The sequence below is a fragment of the Liolophura sinensis genome, chromosome 1 (assembly GCF_032854445.1).
Source record: "Liolophura sinensis isolate JHLJ2023 chromosome 1, CUHK_Ljap_v2, whole genome shotgun sequence".
Lineage (NCBI taxonomy): Eukaryota > Metazoa > Mollusca > Polyplacophora > Chitonida > Chitonidae > Liolophura > Liolophura sinensis.
In genome coordinates, this window is record NC_088295.1 from 21,639,549 (window position 1) to 21,657,451 (window position 17,903).

Below are 17,903 nucleotides of genomic sequence, written 5' to 3' on the forward strand. Positions count from 1 at the left end.
ACTGCATCGTTTCCTCTACCAGAACGCATCGTCACGAACGCAGCAATTGGAATTGTGAAATTGCGACCACATGCAAAACGTCCTTTTGAGGCATGGCTCGTGATGCACGTGCAGTAATGTTGCATAAATACTCTTGCTCGAAAGAGCAGACATTCAGTGACCGAAAAAACACAAACAGTATTCCAAGACAACGCAAGCGCAACGAGACCAGGCCATCGGTATGTCCACCATGGGAGTCTCGCAACGTCACATTGCAAGAACGTTCAACTGCAGCCAAACCACCATCAGGAGGTTGTTGATACGCTATCAGCAGACAGACCAGACCCAAGACAGACCAAGATCGGGAAGACCGAGGGTAACAACTGCGGCTGAAGATCGCTACATCCGGCAGATCCACCTCCGAAACCGATTCGTCACGGCGACGTCAACAGCGGCGACGGCACTAGGCCATGTCATCAGCCCCAGAACAACACTGCGTCGTCTTCGTTCAGCTGGTTTACGACTTTACCGCCCCTTCCGTGGGATGGCCTTGACCCTTTTACACCGTCAACGCAGATTGCGATGGGCACGTATTGTACGTCGGTGGCAGCGACGTGACTGGGCGAGAGTGCTGTTTACAGACGAGAGCAGGTTCTGTCTATTCAGTAACGATGGCAGAGTTCGAATTTTCCGACGAAGAGGCGAGCGTCTCGCGCCAAACTGCGTAAGAGAGGTTTATCCGTTTGGAGGCGGAGGCGTCATGGTTTGGGGAGGGATTTGTGACCAAATGAAGACGCAGCTGGTTATTGTGCAAGGTAATCTGACTGGCCAGCGATACGTTGATGATGTACTGAGTCGTTCCTTTCCTTCAACGACAGCCAAGAGGATCGATCTTGCAACACGACAACGCAAGACCTCACACTGCCCGCGTTGTTACAGACTACCTCGAGACCGCAAACGTCATCGTGTTGCCCTGGCCAGCCAACTCACCAGACATGAACCCCATTGAGCATCTCTTGGATCACCTTGACCGCCGTTTGAGACAGCTGGTGCCTCCTCCAACTAACCAACAGGAACTTGAGCAAGCTCTGTTAAACCTATGGAACGTTATCCCTGTTGACGTCATCCGGCGACTGACGACGTCAATGCGGAGGCGTGTGCTTGCTTGCATTGATGCCTAGGATGGCCACACTCGCTACTGATGACTGTAGTCCTTCAATTCTGTGGATACTGTGACTTTACATGCACTTGCCAGTTAACTTTACATTTGTGTAATTTTTTCTTCTGACCCCTTTTCTCTTTCATTGTGTTTTGTGGCCAATTGAATGCCAATATTTTAAAGCCTTTTTGAGAGAATATTTCACAATGATTCTTGTTCATAAACCAATCTTCTTAAGTCTTATATCTGCCTTTGTTTTTGTTTTATGGGCTCAAGAAGTGGGTGAAACCTTTCTTTTGCCTGGTAGTATATTTACGCTGTCACATAAACAATTAGAATAAACCCTAACTGAGGTAAATTGACAAGAACGGTATTTCACCGGTTAAGTGTGAATATCTGACAACTACACACTGTCGTCGTTGGTCTGGTTTTATTCTATATGTTGTAGTCTTTCTGTGGTGAAACTAGCGAACTTTTCCCCATGTGACGATGATATGTTTACACCATGCTGGTCACACGAGGGTTATCGACAGGTTCACGAACAGTAAGAGCAGAGAAATCCACAGATTCCCTGTCCTAGATAGGGATTGAATCGCAACACCTACATCCTAACTAGGCCTACACGCATAATCAATGGGCATGGTAAATCTATATACTGTCTTCTCGAACAAAGCCAACACGAATATAACACTTAACGCAAAACACTATAACGAAGCTAATTGCCTCTTGACCACATTTGCAATTTACAAAAGTCTACAGGTGCACTTTAATGTTTTCCTTTCATTTAGAACAAATACAAATCAGAGATGAAAACCTCTATTTCAGTTGCTATATTGTGGGACGGGGTAATGGTCGGATTCAGTTGAAATAGCCAGATTCAACACCCGATTTTAACACACAAATGATGTGTTCAAAATGTTTAATTCATCACCCAGTACTTTTACATGGAGAAGCTTTGGATCATGTCAGACTATGCGCACACTATATAGTAGGCCTACTGCTGTGTTGATCATATTTGAGATTTGTTCTAAGGTAACTCGATCCCATTCCACCACAACTTTAGTATATAGTTCCAGTACGTAAATTCTACTCTTAGTGGAGCAGCCCTAATTGTAGTACAGAAAGGCCAAACTTTCAATCAAATACACAAAGCGATCTGCAGACTGTGTGCAAGTAGCATTATACTTGTGTATAAGTTGTATACATTTTACTTTCAGAGGTAGTGTTTACCGCCTTCAAATGGGAAGTAACTCTCAATGTCTTTCACAGGAGGTATACAATCTATTGTACAGATTTATGTCCCGTTGTTTTCTTTTTGACTTATCAGGAATGATATGAATAAATTAAATGATACCTTCGAGAGTATTGTCACCTCTGCTATGGAAGCTATGTGTTTGCCGGTGATATTTGTCTGCCTGTCTACCGGCATATATGTCTGCCTGTATGCTTTTTATCAACTTTACAAAAAAAGTTATGCACTACTTTGGGTAAAAGTTTAGATCCAATCCCAATCCTTTTCTTTTTCAAATCCTGCAATTATTAAACTACTCTTTGTCATTTTCAGATAGGACTCAAATGCATAGGCCTATGTTTTTCTTGTACATTGTGACAGTGCCTAGTGGAGTATTGTCGCTTTGTCGCTCAAGTGCCTGCATTTTTGCCTCTTGTCTGTTTATTGTCATTGTTTTTTTGTCAAGAAGGAAATATTTATTTCATATATATAACTTTCATCTATTTGTAACCAACATATAACGCGTTGCAAGGCTTTAACTGCATGTGATATTGGTCATGGCTGGCTTCCTCTCCGATGCTATGAACGCAGATCTGACAGCAACTGGCAAATGGTCGTGGATATCCTCCCATTATAATGCTGGCTGCAGTCGTATAAGTGAAATTTTATTCCCGGCGTAAAACACCAGTTAGGCCTAAATGTTAAATGATTATTTAAAATAATCAAATATCAGTACACAAGTGTGATTTATATTTGTAAAGTACCCTTGTCTCTTTTGTACTGTAATTGTCTGTGACGAGTTTTATTTACATCTAAATCTAAAGTACTACTCGTCTGGTAAAACAACCATCAAAAATTCACTCTAGTGTGACGATAACATAGACACCCGCTGGCTCATTGGCTTAAAGCGTCCTTCATTCTTACCTCAGTGGATTGGTCCTTACACAAGGAAATTATTTGTCACTTCTACCTGGCGAAATTTGCTTTGCCCATAAATCTGACAGCCGGCGTATTACTGAGTGACACATTTTAGACCCCAACCAAATACGAAACCCATCAGTCAAAACCGTACCGTCTGCGGATTATTCGTTTCACACCATGTTTGGTCGGTTAAAAGGGACATCAAGTTTGTATAAACATGGTGGTTGTTAAAAGAGATTCCGTGTTTGCATCTGCTTTATGCTGAATTGTGTTATTTCGGAAGTTCACATACCACTGGGGAATTAAGCCAACTATATCATTTAAAATCATTAAAGATAGAATTGTTTAAAAGAAATAGACAAGATCAACCGATTAGGAAATTTCAATACTATACAATTATATTAATCCGTCTTGTCTATATATAACCACCAACAGCATGCATACGGTTTAGTATACCGCAGGCTAATTATCAACGAGTGTACAAGCTGCCTTGTAGTCCATAAGGAAAAATTGCATGCGGTACGCGACTATACACATGGCTACGTCATCTATACACAACATATGTCATTTAGGACATTTTATACATTCCTCAGTGTGAATATGAAATCTAATTCAAAACCAAGCTCTCACTTTCAGTTAGTTTGGAATGTGACATGACGCTAGGAGATGACAGATGACAACGCCCCTGGCTTTCCAAGTTCCTGTTATTGTTAGTCATTTTGCAATCAGTAAGCCCTCTGGCGTCATGTGACAGTTTTGTGTTTGCTAATATCTTGCTGTTCCTGAGCTCATGTATAGGGTTACTCTCAACAGTTTGTGTGTCTGTTTCAGGAAGCAACAGCTTCCCGTTAATAAGACAGATTCTCGACGTAGACTTCATAACTTAAAAACATTTTTTCAACACAGACATTGTGTAGCGTAACATTCAAAAATTAAATACAAATCGGCTCCAAATGTAATCATCTGTTAGATATTGAACGATTAAGTCTCAGCCTCATACATCAGAGGGTTCACAGTTGACAGGTCTTAAATTTTAGCAAGGCGTAGACGTAGATAGTTAAAAGAAAAAAAACAATATACAAAATGTATATACACATCTGTAAAGTATTCTACTTCAAACAGCATGCCTTTTTATTTTTATGATGTTGCATAACACAGATATCGCAGATCAAAGTAGGCAAAATCGCTCACAGTGAAAGTTCGAAAGCGCTGTAATTTTATCAGTTTTAAACAATCAGGCGTTAGATGTTTCTACTGCCCGAGAATGAAACTGTTTCCGCTGATGTCACGCGTAGGACACATGTGACGGGACATAAAAGTTGATTTATAGAGTTACTAAAGTCTATTTCCACCTCTGTTCCAAAATAATTGAGGTTAAATTGTCCGTTGTCTTTTCTTCTAATTGATCAATTTATGTCTGAAATATACAACTCATTTAGCCCTGTCATGTTCTTATTCCTTTCGTCCAATAATGCATTACTATCAGAGCAGTTTTTCTGTTGACAAATAATAATACGCCCTGTTACCTTCAGAATAACAAACAATTTGCAAGTTTATTTTGACGTAGAAATATGAGTTAAACGTTTAATCCATGAGCGAATACATGGGTATGGGTCATTCTGAAATAGACACCCCTGATACCCAATAATTTTTGCCACCGCGCCCTGTGAGAAAAGTTAATACATTATCCGGCATGCCGCTCACACTCCTAACTTAGCTGTAGATCACGTAGACTTTGATATATGCAGTCAGTAACTTATCATCTTCGTGATTTGGCAAAATAGATCGCGCTTTGAATGTTGAAATGATGTTCACAAACGTTTTTGACCCCTGCGTTTTGTGGGTCAGATCGAGGTATCGCGAAGCTAGTGCCTTTTAGTGTTCTAGGCGAAATTTTACACACATTTTTGTTTATAGCAGCTTTAAAGTCTTGATCCGTAGGTCAAAACTGATAAAAAAGACAAAGTTATAGCAGATTTTACGCCATACTCAAGAATATTTCACTTATACGACGGCGGCCCGCAGTATGGTGGGTGGAAACCGGGCAGAGTCCGGGGGAAATCCACGTCCATCCGCAGGTTGCTGGAAGACCTTCCCACGTACGGCCGGAGAGGAAACCAGCATGAGCTAGACTTGAACTCACATTACGCCTTGATCAGGCTACTCAATTTTTTTTTATTTGAATGTTGTTTTACGCCATAGTTGTACATGTTTTTCACCATTTATACGATGGTGAACAGTTTTATGGCTGCAGGAAACAGGAGTGTCTAGTGTAAACCATCAACATTTGGCAAGTCACGATCGTACGAACAGTATATAAGAGCCGTGTTCTACAAATTCCGTGACCAAGGCTGGGTTTGAACTAACACCTCTTGTGTTCTTTCTGTAAGTTCCGGTAATCGCTCGGTCATGGCGGGTTCCCTTCACCGATCAAATGTAGGATCGTGCGCTTTAATGTGGGTATTCTTGAACATATGGCGTGAGCACTCACGGGAACTCCTTATACAGGAACACAAGTTGGCATCTCAAGCAAGGCAGCTTAATGGATCCTATTTTCTGGTGTGTTCACAAGAGCTAAATAGACAAATACCAAACGTGACCTTAGAACCGCTAAGTCAGATACCTTTCGCTGGGACAAAAATCAGAATGCACCAATAGGCATAAATCTAAAGTTCCATTGCATTCGGCTCTCTACATAGGTTTGGAGAAAGAGGTTGACAAAGAGTTGAAGAGTCTGATTAAACCCCTAGTCATACCAGCCTATGAATTCATATATCAGTTTGAAGTTTCAGTTTCGTATAGTTTGTCTCATTAAGGTTAAGATACACATCTAACGTGGCATCGGTGTATTTTCCTCAGTGGATGAGGCGATATGAGTCAGATATACTCCGACCTCATCTGTTGATCACTCCATATTTGAAGTTTCATTGCATGTCTAAGTAGGCATGGGGATAATGAACCTGTTACAAGTTGACCTCGGCTTCTCAGGAGGCATGGGGATATTGAACCAGTTACAATCAGACCTCACCTCCTTGATCTGTAGTTCTGTCATTACATTTGTCTCAGGAGGCATGGGGATATTGAACCAGTTACAATCAGACCTCACCTCCTTGATCTGTAGTTCTGTCATTACATTTGTCTCAGAAGGCATACGGGATAATGAACCAGTTACAAGCTGGTTTCACCTACATAGTCTGAAAATCCATCACAGCATTGTCTCAGTAGGCAAGGGTATTATGGGCCAGGTAACTGACAAACCGACCTCGCTTGTAAATGAATCCATTGGGGAGGCGAAGTTTCACTGAATGTGGCTCAGTTCTTTCTGAAGATGTGTAAGCAATTACTTTCCTTCCAGTATACTTTCTATTCATGAAGAGGTTGCTGTTTTACACATAGGCGATGGGATTAATGTAATGTTAACCACACATCACAACAAGCACTTTTTGTTGTAGTGATACAGAAACACTTATGAACGAGTAACAGATCCCAAATCACAAACGTTAAACGTGCATCAAGGTTTTATTATGAACAGAGCTAAAAATGAGACTATACTCGCTGAATTTCGGTAAAAGAAATACAAAATAAATATATACTGAGGCAGTTTCATTACTCAGTTATTTTGTTACTCAAACAATAATAACGGAGGAATGTTTAATATTAGAGAGGTAGGCCTATAAAATTTAGGATAACATTCTAGAATATGCTCTCAATTACTTTTGACAAATAAAAATTCTGTTTAGTAGAGTAATGTATAGTTTTGTTCCGTGGTGTTCGCCAAAATTGGATCTCAATGCTCAAGAAAAATCCAAATGTATATCATTATGAGTTTTGAGTCCTGGGAGTTATGAGACTGGGAATTTGTATTTTCCTCTCAGTTTGATAGTAAACAAATGTTTTCACATAATTACAAGGTGTACGCTGTTTAGGATATGTATTTCTTCTTAATTTGATATTAGAGAACGTCGTGCAGGTGTCTGAATTTAAATACAGTTTGGAATACTCCAGTGAAGGTGTACTTCTTTCAATAATGCAACCACGCCGTTTGAACATTCGCCAAACACAAGCGTTTAGACATACCACGGAACTATAGACCATCGATACTAGCTTTGGTACAGACCACAAAGCTTAACCAGAGACATAATTCACTTGGAACATTTCTTTCTTCTGTTTCCATGCGGAAACTTCAAAAAACGCATTCAAGCTAGAAATGTCCAAGATTAAACTTTGCGTTACGTTTTTAACAAACGTATGCCACTGTGAGGTGTAATAATATGGTTTATTAAAACTTCGTCGCAAAATAATTAATTTATAACGCTTATCCTTACATCATAAATAAACAAACCACAGAAAAGGTGTAGAATTCGCGATGACCGGCGTCATATTCGGCATTAGCAGTTTCCAGTGTTTACACAGAGGAACTTATCAAAATTCTCAGTTTTTGACGCACAGGTTTGTTCCGGTGTACAAAAATAATACTAAATGGTGTATTTGGGTCTGGAAGATAAATTCCTGACGTGTAACAAAGACTACAGTGATAGATGCACATAAAATCACTACAACAATTCCACAACATCTACAGGATGGATGCGATTACAACAGAACGATACAACCTTATCGGTAATTACATAAAAACATTACTACACATTTTGTGCTGAATACAGTTATGTGTTAATATACAAAACAAACATAATACATGCCCAGATTTGGGATTGTACAATTGGTAAATATTAAACACTTCTAGTAATATCTCACCAAAGCAGAGTGTAGGAAAAGATAGCAGCACTTTGCGAATAACCCGTAACAGCTGTTTTACTCTGCTGGAGACTGCCTTGTAAATGAAGAGGTTTGGACATTACGCTCACACTGAATACACATTACCACAATAAGACGGACAACTTCGGAGGACACGCTACAAGTTCATCCGAACACTGTGGGAAGCGTGAGGTGTAAGACTCTGCAAACTGCGTGGTATGTAAGACTGATTGCACCCATCCTCTTTGATGAGGGTAAGCGTGCAAGATCCAAAGTTCTTATGGGAACACAGCTAACATCGGATATTTTAATGTTTGTACTGTCATAAATATGAATTCAGTATGTAGATATATCTTCCCGAATAGATGAAATGTCTTGTATAAGATTACATTGAATCCCTGTAGTTAACAATATTACCAATATTACCTAACAATATCTGTGTAGTCACCAAGTTCAGTGATCAGTTGAGCAAGTCGCATAACCTGGTGGTAAGTCCCGGCGGGACCAGGGCTGTGGTATAACCAAATGCTACGTCACATAATGTACATAGGAAAATACCCGAGAAAGTTTCAGTCACGCAATACGTCAATTACTTTTTTCTAAGCGTTCTAAGAAATTAAATGTCCATTATGTCTATGGCAGCTTTACAAAGCCTGTCTAAAAAGTTACAGTTCGGTTTTCGGTCGAGTCTCCAGCCATTCCTTAACACGAGGTAGAGAGGCCACCATCTTGTTGTGTTCTTTGATCTTCGGGAAGCGGTTCCAAGTCTCAACTGGAAGTTTTCCTCCCACCCAATTCTTCTCCAACCAGTTCATGAAGTGCAGATCAGCCCACGTGAGCTACGGAAAACAAGTTTTTCAAAAGTTAACACAGTGCAAAATGTTTCTGTTGGTATGAATATGTCTAATCAGGGAATATTTGATACAGGTAAATTCACCGAAAACCCCTTTGGTATATACCGCCTGTCTCAATCTGGACATATTTACACAGATACACTAGATTTAAAACGGTATTTTTTCGACAGACGCTTCCTTCCAAATTGTGATTTTCTGACACAGAAGGTAATTTAAACTGTCAACGATAAAAGAAACTTATGGGAATAATGTAATACGAAAGAGAAAATTCCCCAGAGAAGTATCGGTATCCGAAGTTGAAAAGATTTGCAGTGCGAACGTGACAACTGGCTTTGTCGACGTCTTTCATGTCGACAATTCAAACATACCCAGGCATCTCAATCTAAAAGATCTGAGTACGAGAGCAACAGCGCCTTAAAAATTGGATTCAGACAAGTTTTGCCTCTAGTCATTGTTTAAGGTTATAGTAAACTGAACTAAATGAACCCTCAATGCTCTGCTGGCCAGGACTTATCCTTGGAAATGTAATTCGTTTAACAGTTATACAAGGTTATACAATTACATTAGCAATGCATATAATAATTACATGACTAGTGCGTGTAATACATTTCTTTAAATTCCACACACACATATATATACATAACTGTCAAAATATTCTGGCATAGCACGACAACAAATTTTAAAGATATACATATATATTTTCTATAGAACTGCACTGTTGATCCAGACTCAGCAATCATAAACTACACTAAAAGGTCTGTACCACATGCGCTATACCGCGCACTAAAGGCCTGAATCGATAAAAGAGCAAAGGCAAGCTATAATGAAACAGCTGTTTGTTTGATACATTATCAATATAGCAAACTTACCGAATCTCCCACCAGAAAGCCCGAGGGATTTTTGGCCAAGTGCTTTTCAAACTGTGACAGGATTGTGGGCGCCGTCTCCTTAGCGTATTTCTCTTTGATCTCCTCCTGTGTACCAGTTCATATCAACAAAATCAGTGAATTTCATTGGGATGAAATGGTAGAACTCAGTGGCAAACTCTTCACAAATCTACTAATATGATGCGTTAACTGACTTGCCTTCAAAAAGTATGACTGTTTATTAGCAAGTTTTGGGTCATGACTATAAGTTTTAAACTTAGTATTTAACGTTTTACTTTAACAAACGACGTTTGGTTCAACATAAGATGTTTTCAGTCGTTAAGTGAAACACTGACAGTAAAGTATCAGTATTTACAAGCTTCATTACAGACCACATTTTCCACCATGCGACATGTTTATAAACATACAATATAGACATCTGTTATAAAGACATAAATAACTACCAATTGTTATCAATAATTTTCATTTACATTTAGGTGAAAACAAAAGGCGTACTTTTCTGATTTCATCCTTCTCGTATAGAATCTGCACCATAGGCCTAAGTAAGTCCTCCACCAAATCCACAAACATGTCCACTCTAGCCTGCTCGAAGACATCTTTGCCGGCAAGTCCTGTAATTGAAAAGTTTTCATGGAGTTTAATGTACACGTTAATAATGCATTGTTAAAATAACATTCAGTTTATCAAAAATGTAACGGTTAATTAGCTCCCACACGTATATGTCAACAATTTCCTAAGGATGATCCGACCCAAATAGCTAATTCACATAACATTACATATTATCATGCTACATGACCAGATAATGTTATGTCATATTTCCCAAAACACGCACGTGCAATACCAACATCGTTGGTGTGAAGTACAGTGAGTTAAGTTTGAGGTTTCGTCAGTTTGTTTTCTAGGAAAAGTCACGAAGTTGCTGATTACAAAGTGCATACAAACAACAATGTTGAAACACGCCTGTGTGTGGATTGTATTGTTGTATCTGAAGTATAGCATTATTACTACGCATAGTAGCACGCCATACACATCCCAGCATAAGCACTGTTGTGGAATTTACGAAGTTATGTGTCACTTTACAGAAACTCTCAATATAATGGTAGAAATATAAAATACTAAATTTTAATATATTTAATACTGAGCTTTTTAATCTTGCGCTGAATTCTTCCAGCACATATCTTTTAGCCGCTGATTTTCAAATAAATACAGGCTTAAATAGTAAAGGCGGAGGTTTATATCATAAAGCCATCTGTATAGAAAAAATCAAAACACTACCAATTGTGACGGTGAGGATTTATTAAGTAGTAAGAATTTGAAGAGACACATTCTAGAGATTAGTGCAGGCGCATGAATCATGGGCCAGGAATTCCGAACTGACTGTTCTGGAGAAAGGTCTTTGAGTCTACCAGTGTCCAAACAGACAGTCGGCCACTATCACCATTGTTCTCCAATGTTTGTGAAAAAATTGTGAGCGTGCTTACTGATGAAAAACGAGTATAGAAAAACAGAGAAGATCCATAGGTTCCCTCCCTTGAATTGTGGCCCACCCGCCATAGAACAATGCAAGAGCGTGTTGACCTATATAAACTGTTTTGGTAACTAAGAAAATATACAGAGAAGTAACTTATAGTGAACTTTCTCACGGAGGATTCCTTTACCAAGTTGACCCGCAAACAATATGCTCACAATAGAGAGGGAGGGAGGTAGGGTGCAGGACACTTGACAAGATGAAAATGTACAGGTTCAGTACTTTACTTTACTTTAAAAGCAGGAAAAAATGTTAATGATGTAGTTATCGGGAAAATGACAGCAATCATTATCCAAGGTCTCACTAGTGTTTTCATTGTGCCACATACATACAGGAAGCAGGTACCTCACAGGTAAAACTTAGTCCACCTTTATGTATGAAGTGTACAAGGGCTATTTTACACCGACGTGAGATGGTTTGTTTCATCCCTTTATCTTTGCTTCCGGCATTTAAATAAAATGATGAATACTCCAGTGTCAAAAACCAACAAAACAGATAAAACAAATCTGGTTCCAAAACTTTGTGACAGTCTGAAACTACAACACGTTTGAACAAACTCACAAAACTCCAGCCACTGCTCTAAACGCTAAGCTTGAGTGATTTCAATTGCCTTCCTTGTTGACATTTTTGAATGACTTCTAATTTTCTAGTTAATGAGAAAAACATGGTCACACTCATTGACCTATGCATGAAAATAGCTGTTTGTCTTTCTATTCATTTCTTGACAACTAAATGGAGAGACAGAGTTAAATTATTAACTGCCATGCAAAGTATAAAGATTGCATTTTTCAAAAAACCAAGGCCTGTCCATAACAGTTGATCCCTATGTACTACTACCCCAGGCTCAGACATATATACTTGACACGGTCAACACATACCACTTGAAGATCACTTTCAGAATTTTCAATCAGACTTTTCAGACAAAGTCAAGTATAAGCATTACAAAAACACATCCGACTCCCAGTAAAGTGTAAAAGCGACGCTTATACAGGTTGATACCACCGCCGTCATATAAGTTAAATAGTCTTGAGTACGGCGTAAGACACCAATTTAATAAATACATAAATATACAGCAATACAATTAATGGCCGTATTGTCGGGACAACAATAGTTAGTTCCTACAGAAAAACCTATATGTTCTTGATGTACTCGGCCAAGGAATGTTACATGTATGTTATTTCTAGCGAGAAATTCTATAAATTGTCTGTAAAACGTCCTACAAGAGGGTATAAAGTCATCTTAGTGATGCATGATGAAATACAGCGATACAGCGAAAAACTATGTGACTACAACGCAAATACAACGTACCAAATAATGATTGTCTCAGATAACTAGGTTTTCTATTCACTGTCTTTGTAGATCTTGTTCATGTCATGAAGGATGTAATCTTACCAAATTCTCGAGCCAAGTATCTGCATATTGTGTTGCTTTGTGCCAGCACTTTCCCATCAACTTCCAGCATGGGGACCTGACCAAAGGGTGTCTCTGGTATATAAAAAGGGAAAAAGCAATTGACAACCAACTATCTTTTTATCTGATAAACTTGTAACTATTTAAAAGAAAAGACAACACCAGACCAAATGTATATATGTATCGATAAAGGGTCGCCTTTAATGTTAAAAAATGTCACTTTTTATTTTGTGATGAACGGTTACCGAGGTATCGCAGTTCAAATTAAGCAAAACGCCCACGTTTATGGAAAATCGAACTGGCCGAAAAGCTCTCAGTTTTAACCAATCAAAGGCCAGATTCTACCACCCGAAAAGGCTATTGTTTCGCTCTAACGTTGCCCGTTCCTAGTTCACCATTTTGCCATGTAGAAGTGTAAATCAGCCGTTTTCCCTCTGATTACGAGACAATTCTGATATACATTAAAGCCATTTTCAACGAGTGGTAGTGGAATACGTCTGGCGTTATTCTTCAAGGTCTCAACCAAGGGGCCACAATGCGGGGTCTTCGGTTGTAATAATAAGGAGGCCGTACTTCGCACGACAAATGGCCTCGTAAGAATTACAGATTAAAAGGTGATTAATGGAGTTATCTAGCACGTAATAAAAAAAAATACGCATGCCCGTTTAGGTCTGTATGTGATCCCGCTTCTGAAATAACTTTGATTACATATTTGGTCGTCTTTAGTAGATTCATCAAAAACACAATAAGGACATTTTTTACGTCTCCGTTTCATACTTTTGGTGCACATATATAGGTACACGTGGTACATGCCACATTATTAATTTTCTGCAAACTGAAAACAACGGTCTATGGGCGTTTGATATTACTGAAAAACGAAAAGCAAACTAATTGAAACAACACCCATGTTTAACATCTAGGGTCACCATGCTTCAGACCTGGTTTGGATGTCACTACATAAAACGCCCTTATACGCCGAAATCTTATTAAAGCTAAGTGCCCCTAGGCCGGTTTTGCCACCCATGTTTCAAAATTACATCGAACAAAAGTCCAATAGTTGGTTTTCCTACCAGAAATAAAACCGGCCTGCCTTGGTTTCATCACTGGTGTGAGCATGTTATTGTCTTTGATTTGTCTCCCAAGTAGTTTGTCCTGTGTAATTGAACCTAGAGGGCTTGTACTTGGAGATATAACCTAAATGTGCTCATCTGTGGTTTCATCTTTGTCTTACTTTAATGACTCTAGAAAAGCCAGAGGAGGCGCACGACTGTAGGATGACTGTCACAGGTCAGACCTCTCCGTTTCGCCAAACACCTGTTTGTTGATTTGCAAATCGCTTATGAAGCCTGCAGGCCAGGAAAGCTCACAGACACACAGAAGCGGGCCTTGAGAGCTATTTGTTAATAACATCGCTTTAAAATGTCGCGTGGGTAATGCTGTGACCTCTCACGAATGAGCAAAAAGCCATACAAGATTAAAACACCCGAGGAAGAGCTCTGTTGACTTCAGTGGACGCTTATGCTCCACGTGGAACAACCTTGACCAAGAATCCCATCGTGTTCAAATTCGAAGTTAAGGACAGCAACGAAATAAGCATGTTTTCCCACTGTTTCATCACATTGTCTTTCAAAATAGAAATTTGTCAATTGTGGATGTAACTTCGGTGTGGTGGGGAGGGGGGGGGGTATGTTTTTTCTGCGTTCTTATGGCTAACACATCATGTGCTTTCTGACGGATGGTCCACGCCCTTTGCGCTTTGTAGCCAAGCACCAGGACCGAGTACTCATTCACACCTTACCATCCGATAATTACATCCCTATCCGGCAATACCCGGCTTCACAATACAATCATTTCTTTCGGGCTCCAGAGGCCATCAAAGAGTTGGGGTCACCACGTACAGACACATTGCACCTTTTAACCTCACTGTCTGTTCTTGCAAAAGATAAAAGCAAACAATGGTCTATGGGAGAGAAAAAATCGGATTTTATCGTGAATTGTGGCTAATCCTTGAATATAAAAAGTTTATGATTATTGGAAGACCTGCTTCGGATACAGCTAACCCCATTATTATTTTTCCCGCCCGAGACATTCTGAATTTTACGACTGTTTCGGACCTGTGGTGTATTGGGTTAGCATTTTATGACAGAAGATATCCAGTAGCTGCGGGATATTCGCGTCTTGCATAACGCCAACATTGTAGCGACAATGCGGGACAGTTCATGGCATTTCTTTTGGTGGTGACTATTATGCCTCCTCAATTATAACGCCGCGGCACCGTGTTCCCCAATGGTGGTAAAATGGTGAACAGTGTTCTCTCACTTCTACAGTACCTCAGAGATCATTTTCCTGCCGGAGCCATATTATGGTTTTCTGATAACTAAATATACATAAGAGTCATTTAAACTTCTTTGCATTATAGAAACCCCCACCCATTCAATCCAAGAGTCTCTTCGAGATAAACTCATTCGTACAAAACAAAGGCTTACACCACCATACATGCATATGCCAGTATATAATTACATGTCTGATATTTTGTACTGAAGCCTGTGTTAATATGACAAGTTCTCTTAAAAGCTATAAATAGTTTTATTTGCTGACCTGAGTTAATGATAGAAACAATGAAATGCCCTGGGGTCCTGTATGATTTGAGTAGACAGCGAAGTTGATATCTTCACGAGCGTGCCAAACTTTTTGACAGCCTGCAGCAGTATATAAAGAGCCAGACTAGCTAGCACACACAGGCTAGTAAAAATGAATATCTGTCGTGTTTCGTTCTGTGGTCAAAATTAATGCAAGTAGACGGCCATGCGTGACGCCAATTTACTGATCTGACCAAAACCACACTCACGTCACTCACGGACAGCTCCTCAAACCACAATTGGGTCAACTCTCCAAATTTAGACCCCCGGCCAAGCGGCATGTGCTCTAACCGCATACCTGTTTCTACACTATTAACTTTATTGCTTATCTTTCACTCCGCTTAATAAGAGATGAAGGAAACGACCCGTTGGAATTAAAGATGAATGGGCCGTCGTTTGCTTCGTCAAAATCACAGGCTATGTACTTGCGGAAACAAAGCAGATGACAAAAAGAAGGGTATGGCAAACTTCCTACTATCACTGCTATGTAGTTGCACTAGCCCCGTCGTCTACCGGTCTGACAACTGGCAGGGTTACAGTTTTAACCCAGTGGCACGGTGTTAACTAAGGGATGCAGGATCGCTATGGACACAGAATGACAGCTTGACAAACTTTACCAAACCTTACCAGGCCTGTCATTCCTAGCCCAAACCAACATACTTGATCTACAATAGAACCTGGGTTTTTCTGCCGACTTTCCAGTTAGCACAACTTCACGGTTAACCTATGATGTAAATAAACACACGTGCTTGTACTAGGATGCTGAGCGCACGGAGATACGTACAGTGAGTGTACACATGTTGCACGTATAGTAAGTGTACCCATGATCGCACGAGCATGTCGGCTAACCTCAATCGCATATGATCCATGCAAGAGATCTTACAATAACAGTACTTCCGTGAGAGCTACCCGCAATCAACTTACCTGACTTGATGCTGCTCCAGTCCTCAGCTGTCATGCGCCTGTCTTCGAATTCCTCATCAGCGACTTTGAAGATCAGACGTATAACTTCTCCTCTTCCGCGAGAATTGAAGTATGTCAGTCGGTACTTGGCTGGCATTGTGTATAACTCAGATGAGTTTAATAATCAATCTCTGGTTCTGCAATGCTAAAGCAAAATCAGTTATTGTAGGAGGAGATTATCACAGAAAACAAGCTAAGTAGCATGGCCCAGCCTTGGAGACCGGCATAGCGTTGAGCTGGGTGTACACGGCGTGCTGGACCCTGCAGGTCTGACTGGAGACGAACGTGTGTACTGACGGCCGGTCGGCTCACCAAGCCGCTATCATGTGGGTCACCCGCAGGCATTGCACGGTTCACGGAATCGACCTATGGAAGCTTCTATTGGCCACATGACAGGATCGTGCTGAATATAGTTCACCATATACCACACCTGGATATGAAACCCAATAGCCATCCCATCAGTGAAAAGCTTATTTTTCCAACAACCAAGCGATAATACTTATAACATCAAAGTTTTCATCAGGAAGAAGCGTGTGCTCTTGCATCCCATTTAAAGATCAGCACAACTACACACAACTGGCATTAGATACGAGGCATGGACATTTGTAATTGCGCAAGGAATTGTGTTTTATTGTTGAGAGGTTGAGCATTGTCCAGCAGTACTCTAAGCTTACAGTAACTGAATGGTGGAAACTGTCAGACTATTCGAGGCCTCAGGGTATATGCACTTCAGAGATGTTAATATGGAACACCAGCTTGTATCCAAGTTATTTAATCCCACACTTAAAAGGCGGTTTTACTAAACATAACAAAACAGCACCAGCTAACCTCATTCTAATATTTATTTCTTTTGTTAAAGAGCGTTTTGCTAATCTATAGAAAACGGTTGAAACACACGATAGGTGTGCTCACTGAGCAGTTCTTGCACGTTATCAAAAGGGTTCATCCCGGGTTAGCACAGGATGCACACTCCCTTCGCTGTACAGAGAATCAGTGGCCCCTGCCGGTATGATGAACACTTAGGCGCTTTCTTGAAAATCAGTTGCCTCACGAAGATGAACACCCGGCCGCTGTCTTGAGAATCGGTGATCCCGGATCATGAGACGATCAACACCCAGCCGCTGTCCTGAGAATCAGTTGTTCCAGGTAAGGGGGAGATGAAAACCCTGTCATGAGGACCATTGGTACCGCTGTCATGCTGGACCACTGGTACCGGGTTATGAGCGGTCATTAGTTTTCAATGATGAACATTCAGCCCCTGTCGTGAGAATCAGTGGTACCGGGAGGATGAACACCTGGCTATTGCCCTAGGTGTCAGTGGTCTTGTGATGGGTAGGATCAGTGGCCCCGGGTTAGGGGAGAATGTACACCCAGCCGTTGTCCTAAGCATGATTGATCCTGAGTTATAGGGTGGATGTACACCCGTCTGCAGTTCTGAGGATCACTGGTCCCAGGTAGGGGGAGGAGTTACACCGGCTGCTGTCCTGAGGATCACTGGTCCAGAGTTATAGGGAGGAAGTAAACCCGACCGCTGTCCTGAGAATCAGTGATCCCGAGTTAGGAGACGATCAAAACCTGGC

At 40.5% G+C, this 17,903-nt stretch overlaps 1 protein-coding gene across 1 annotated transcript; it reads right to left on the reverse strand.

The window, feature by feature from the left end:
- Positions 1-8,108: 8,108 nt before the first annotated feature.
- LOC135461300 (glutathione S-transferase 1-like) lies at positions 8,109-16,491 on the reverse strand. Its single transcript, XM_064738320.1, has 5 exons — positions 16,285-16,491; positions 12,704-12,796; positions 10,279-10,394; positions 9,766-9,870; positions 8,109-8,881 (listed from the first exon to the last, which is right to left on the reverse strand). Exons 1-5 carry the CDS (start codon positions 16,418-16,420, stop codon positions 8,708-8,710), a joined length of 624 nt encoding a protein of 207 aa, XP_064594390.1. The 5' UTR covers positions 16,421-16,491; the 3' UTR covers positions 8,109-8,707.
- Between the last annotated feature and the right edge of the window lie 1,412 nt (positions 16,492-17,903).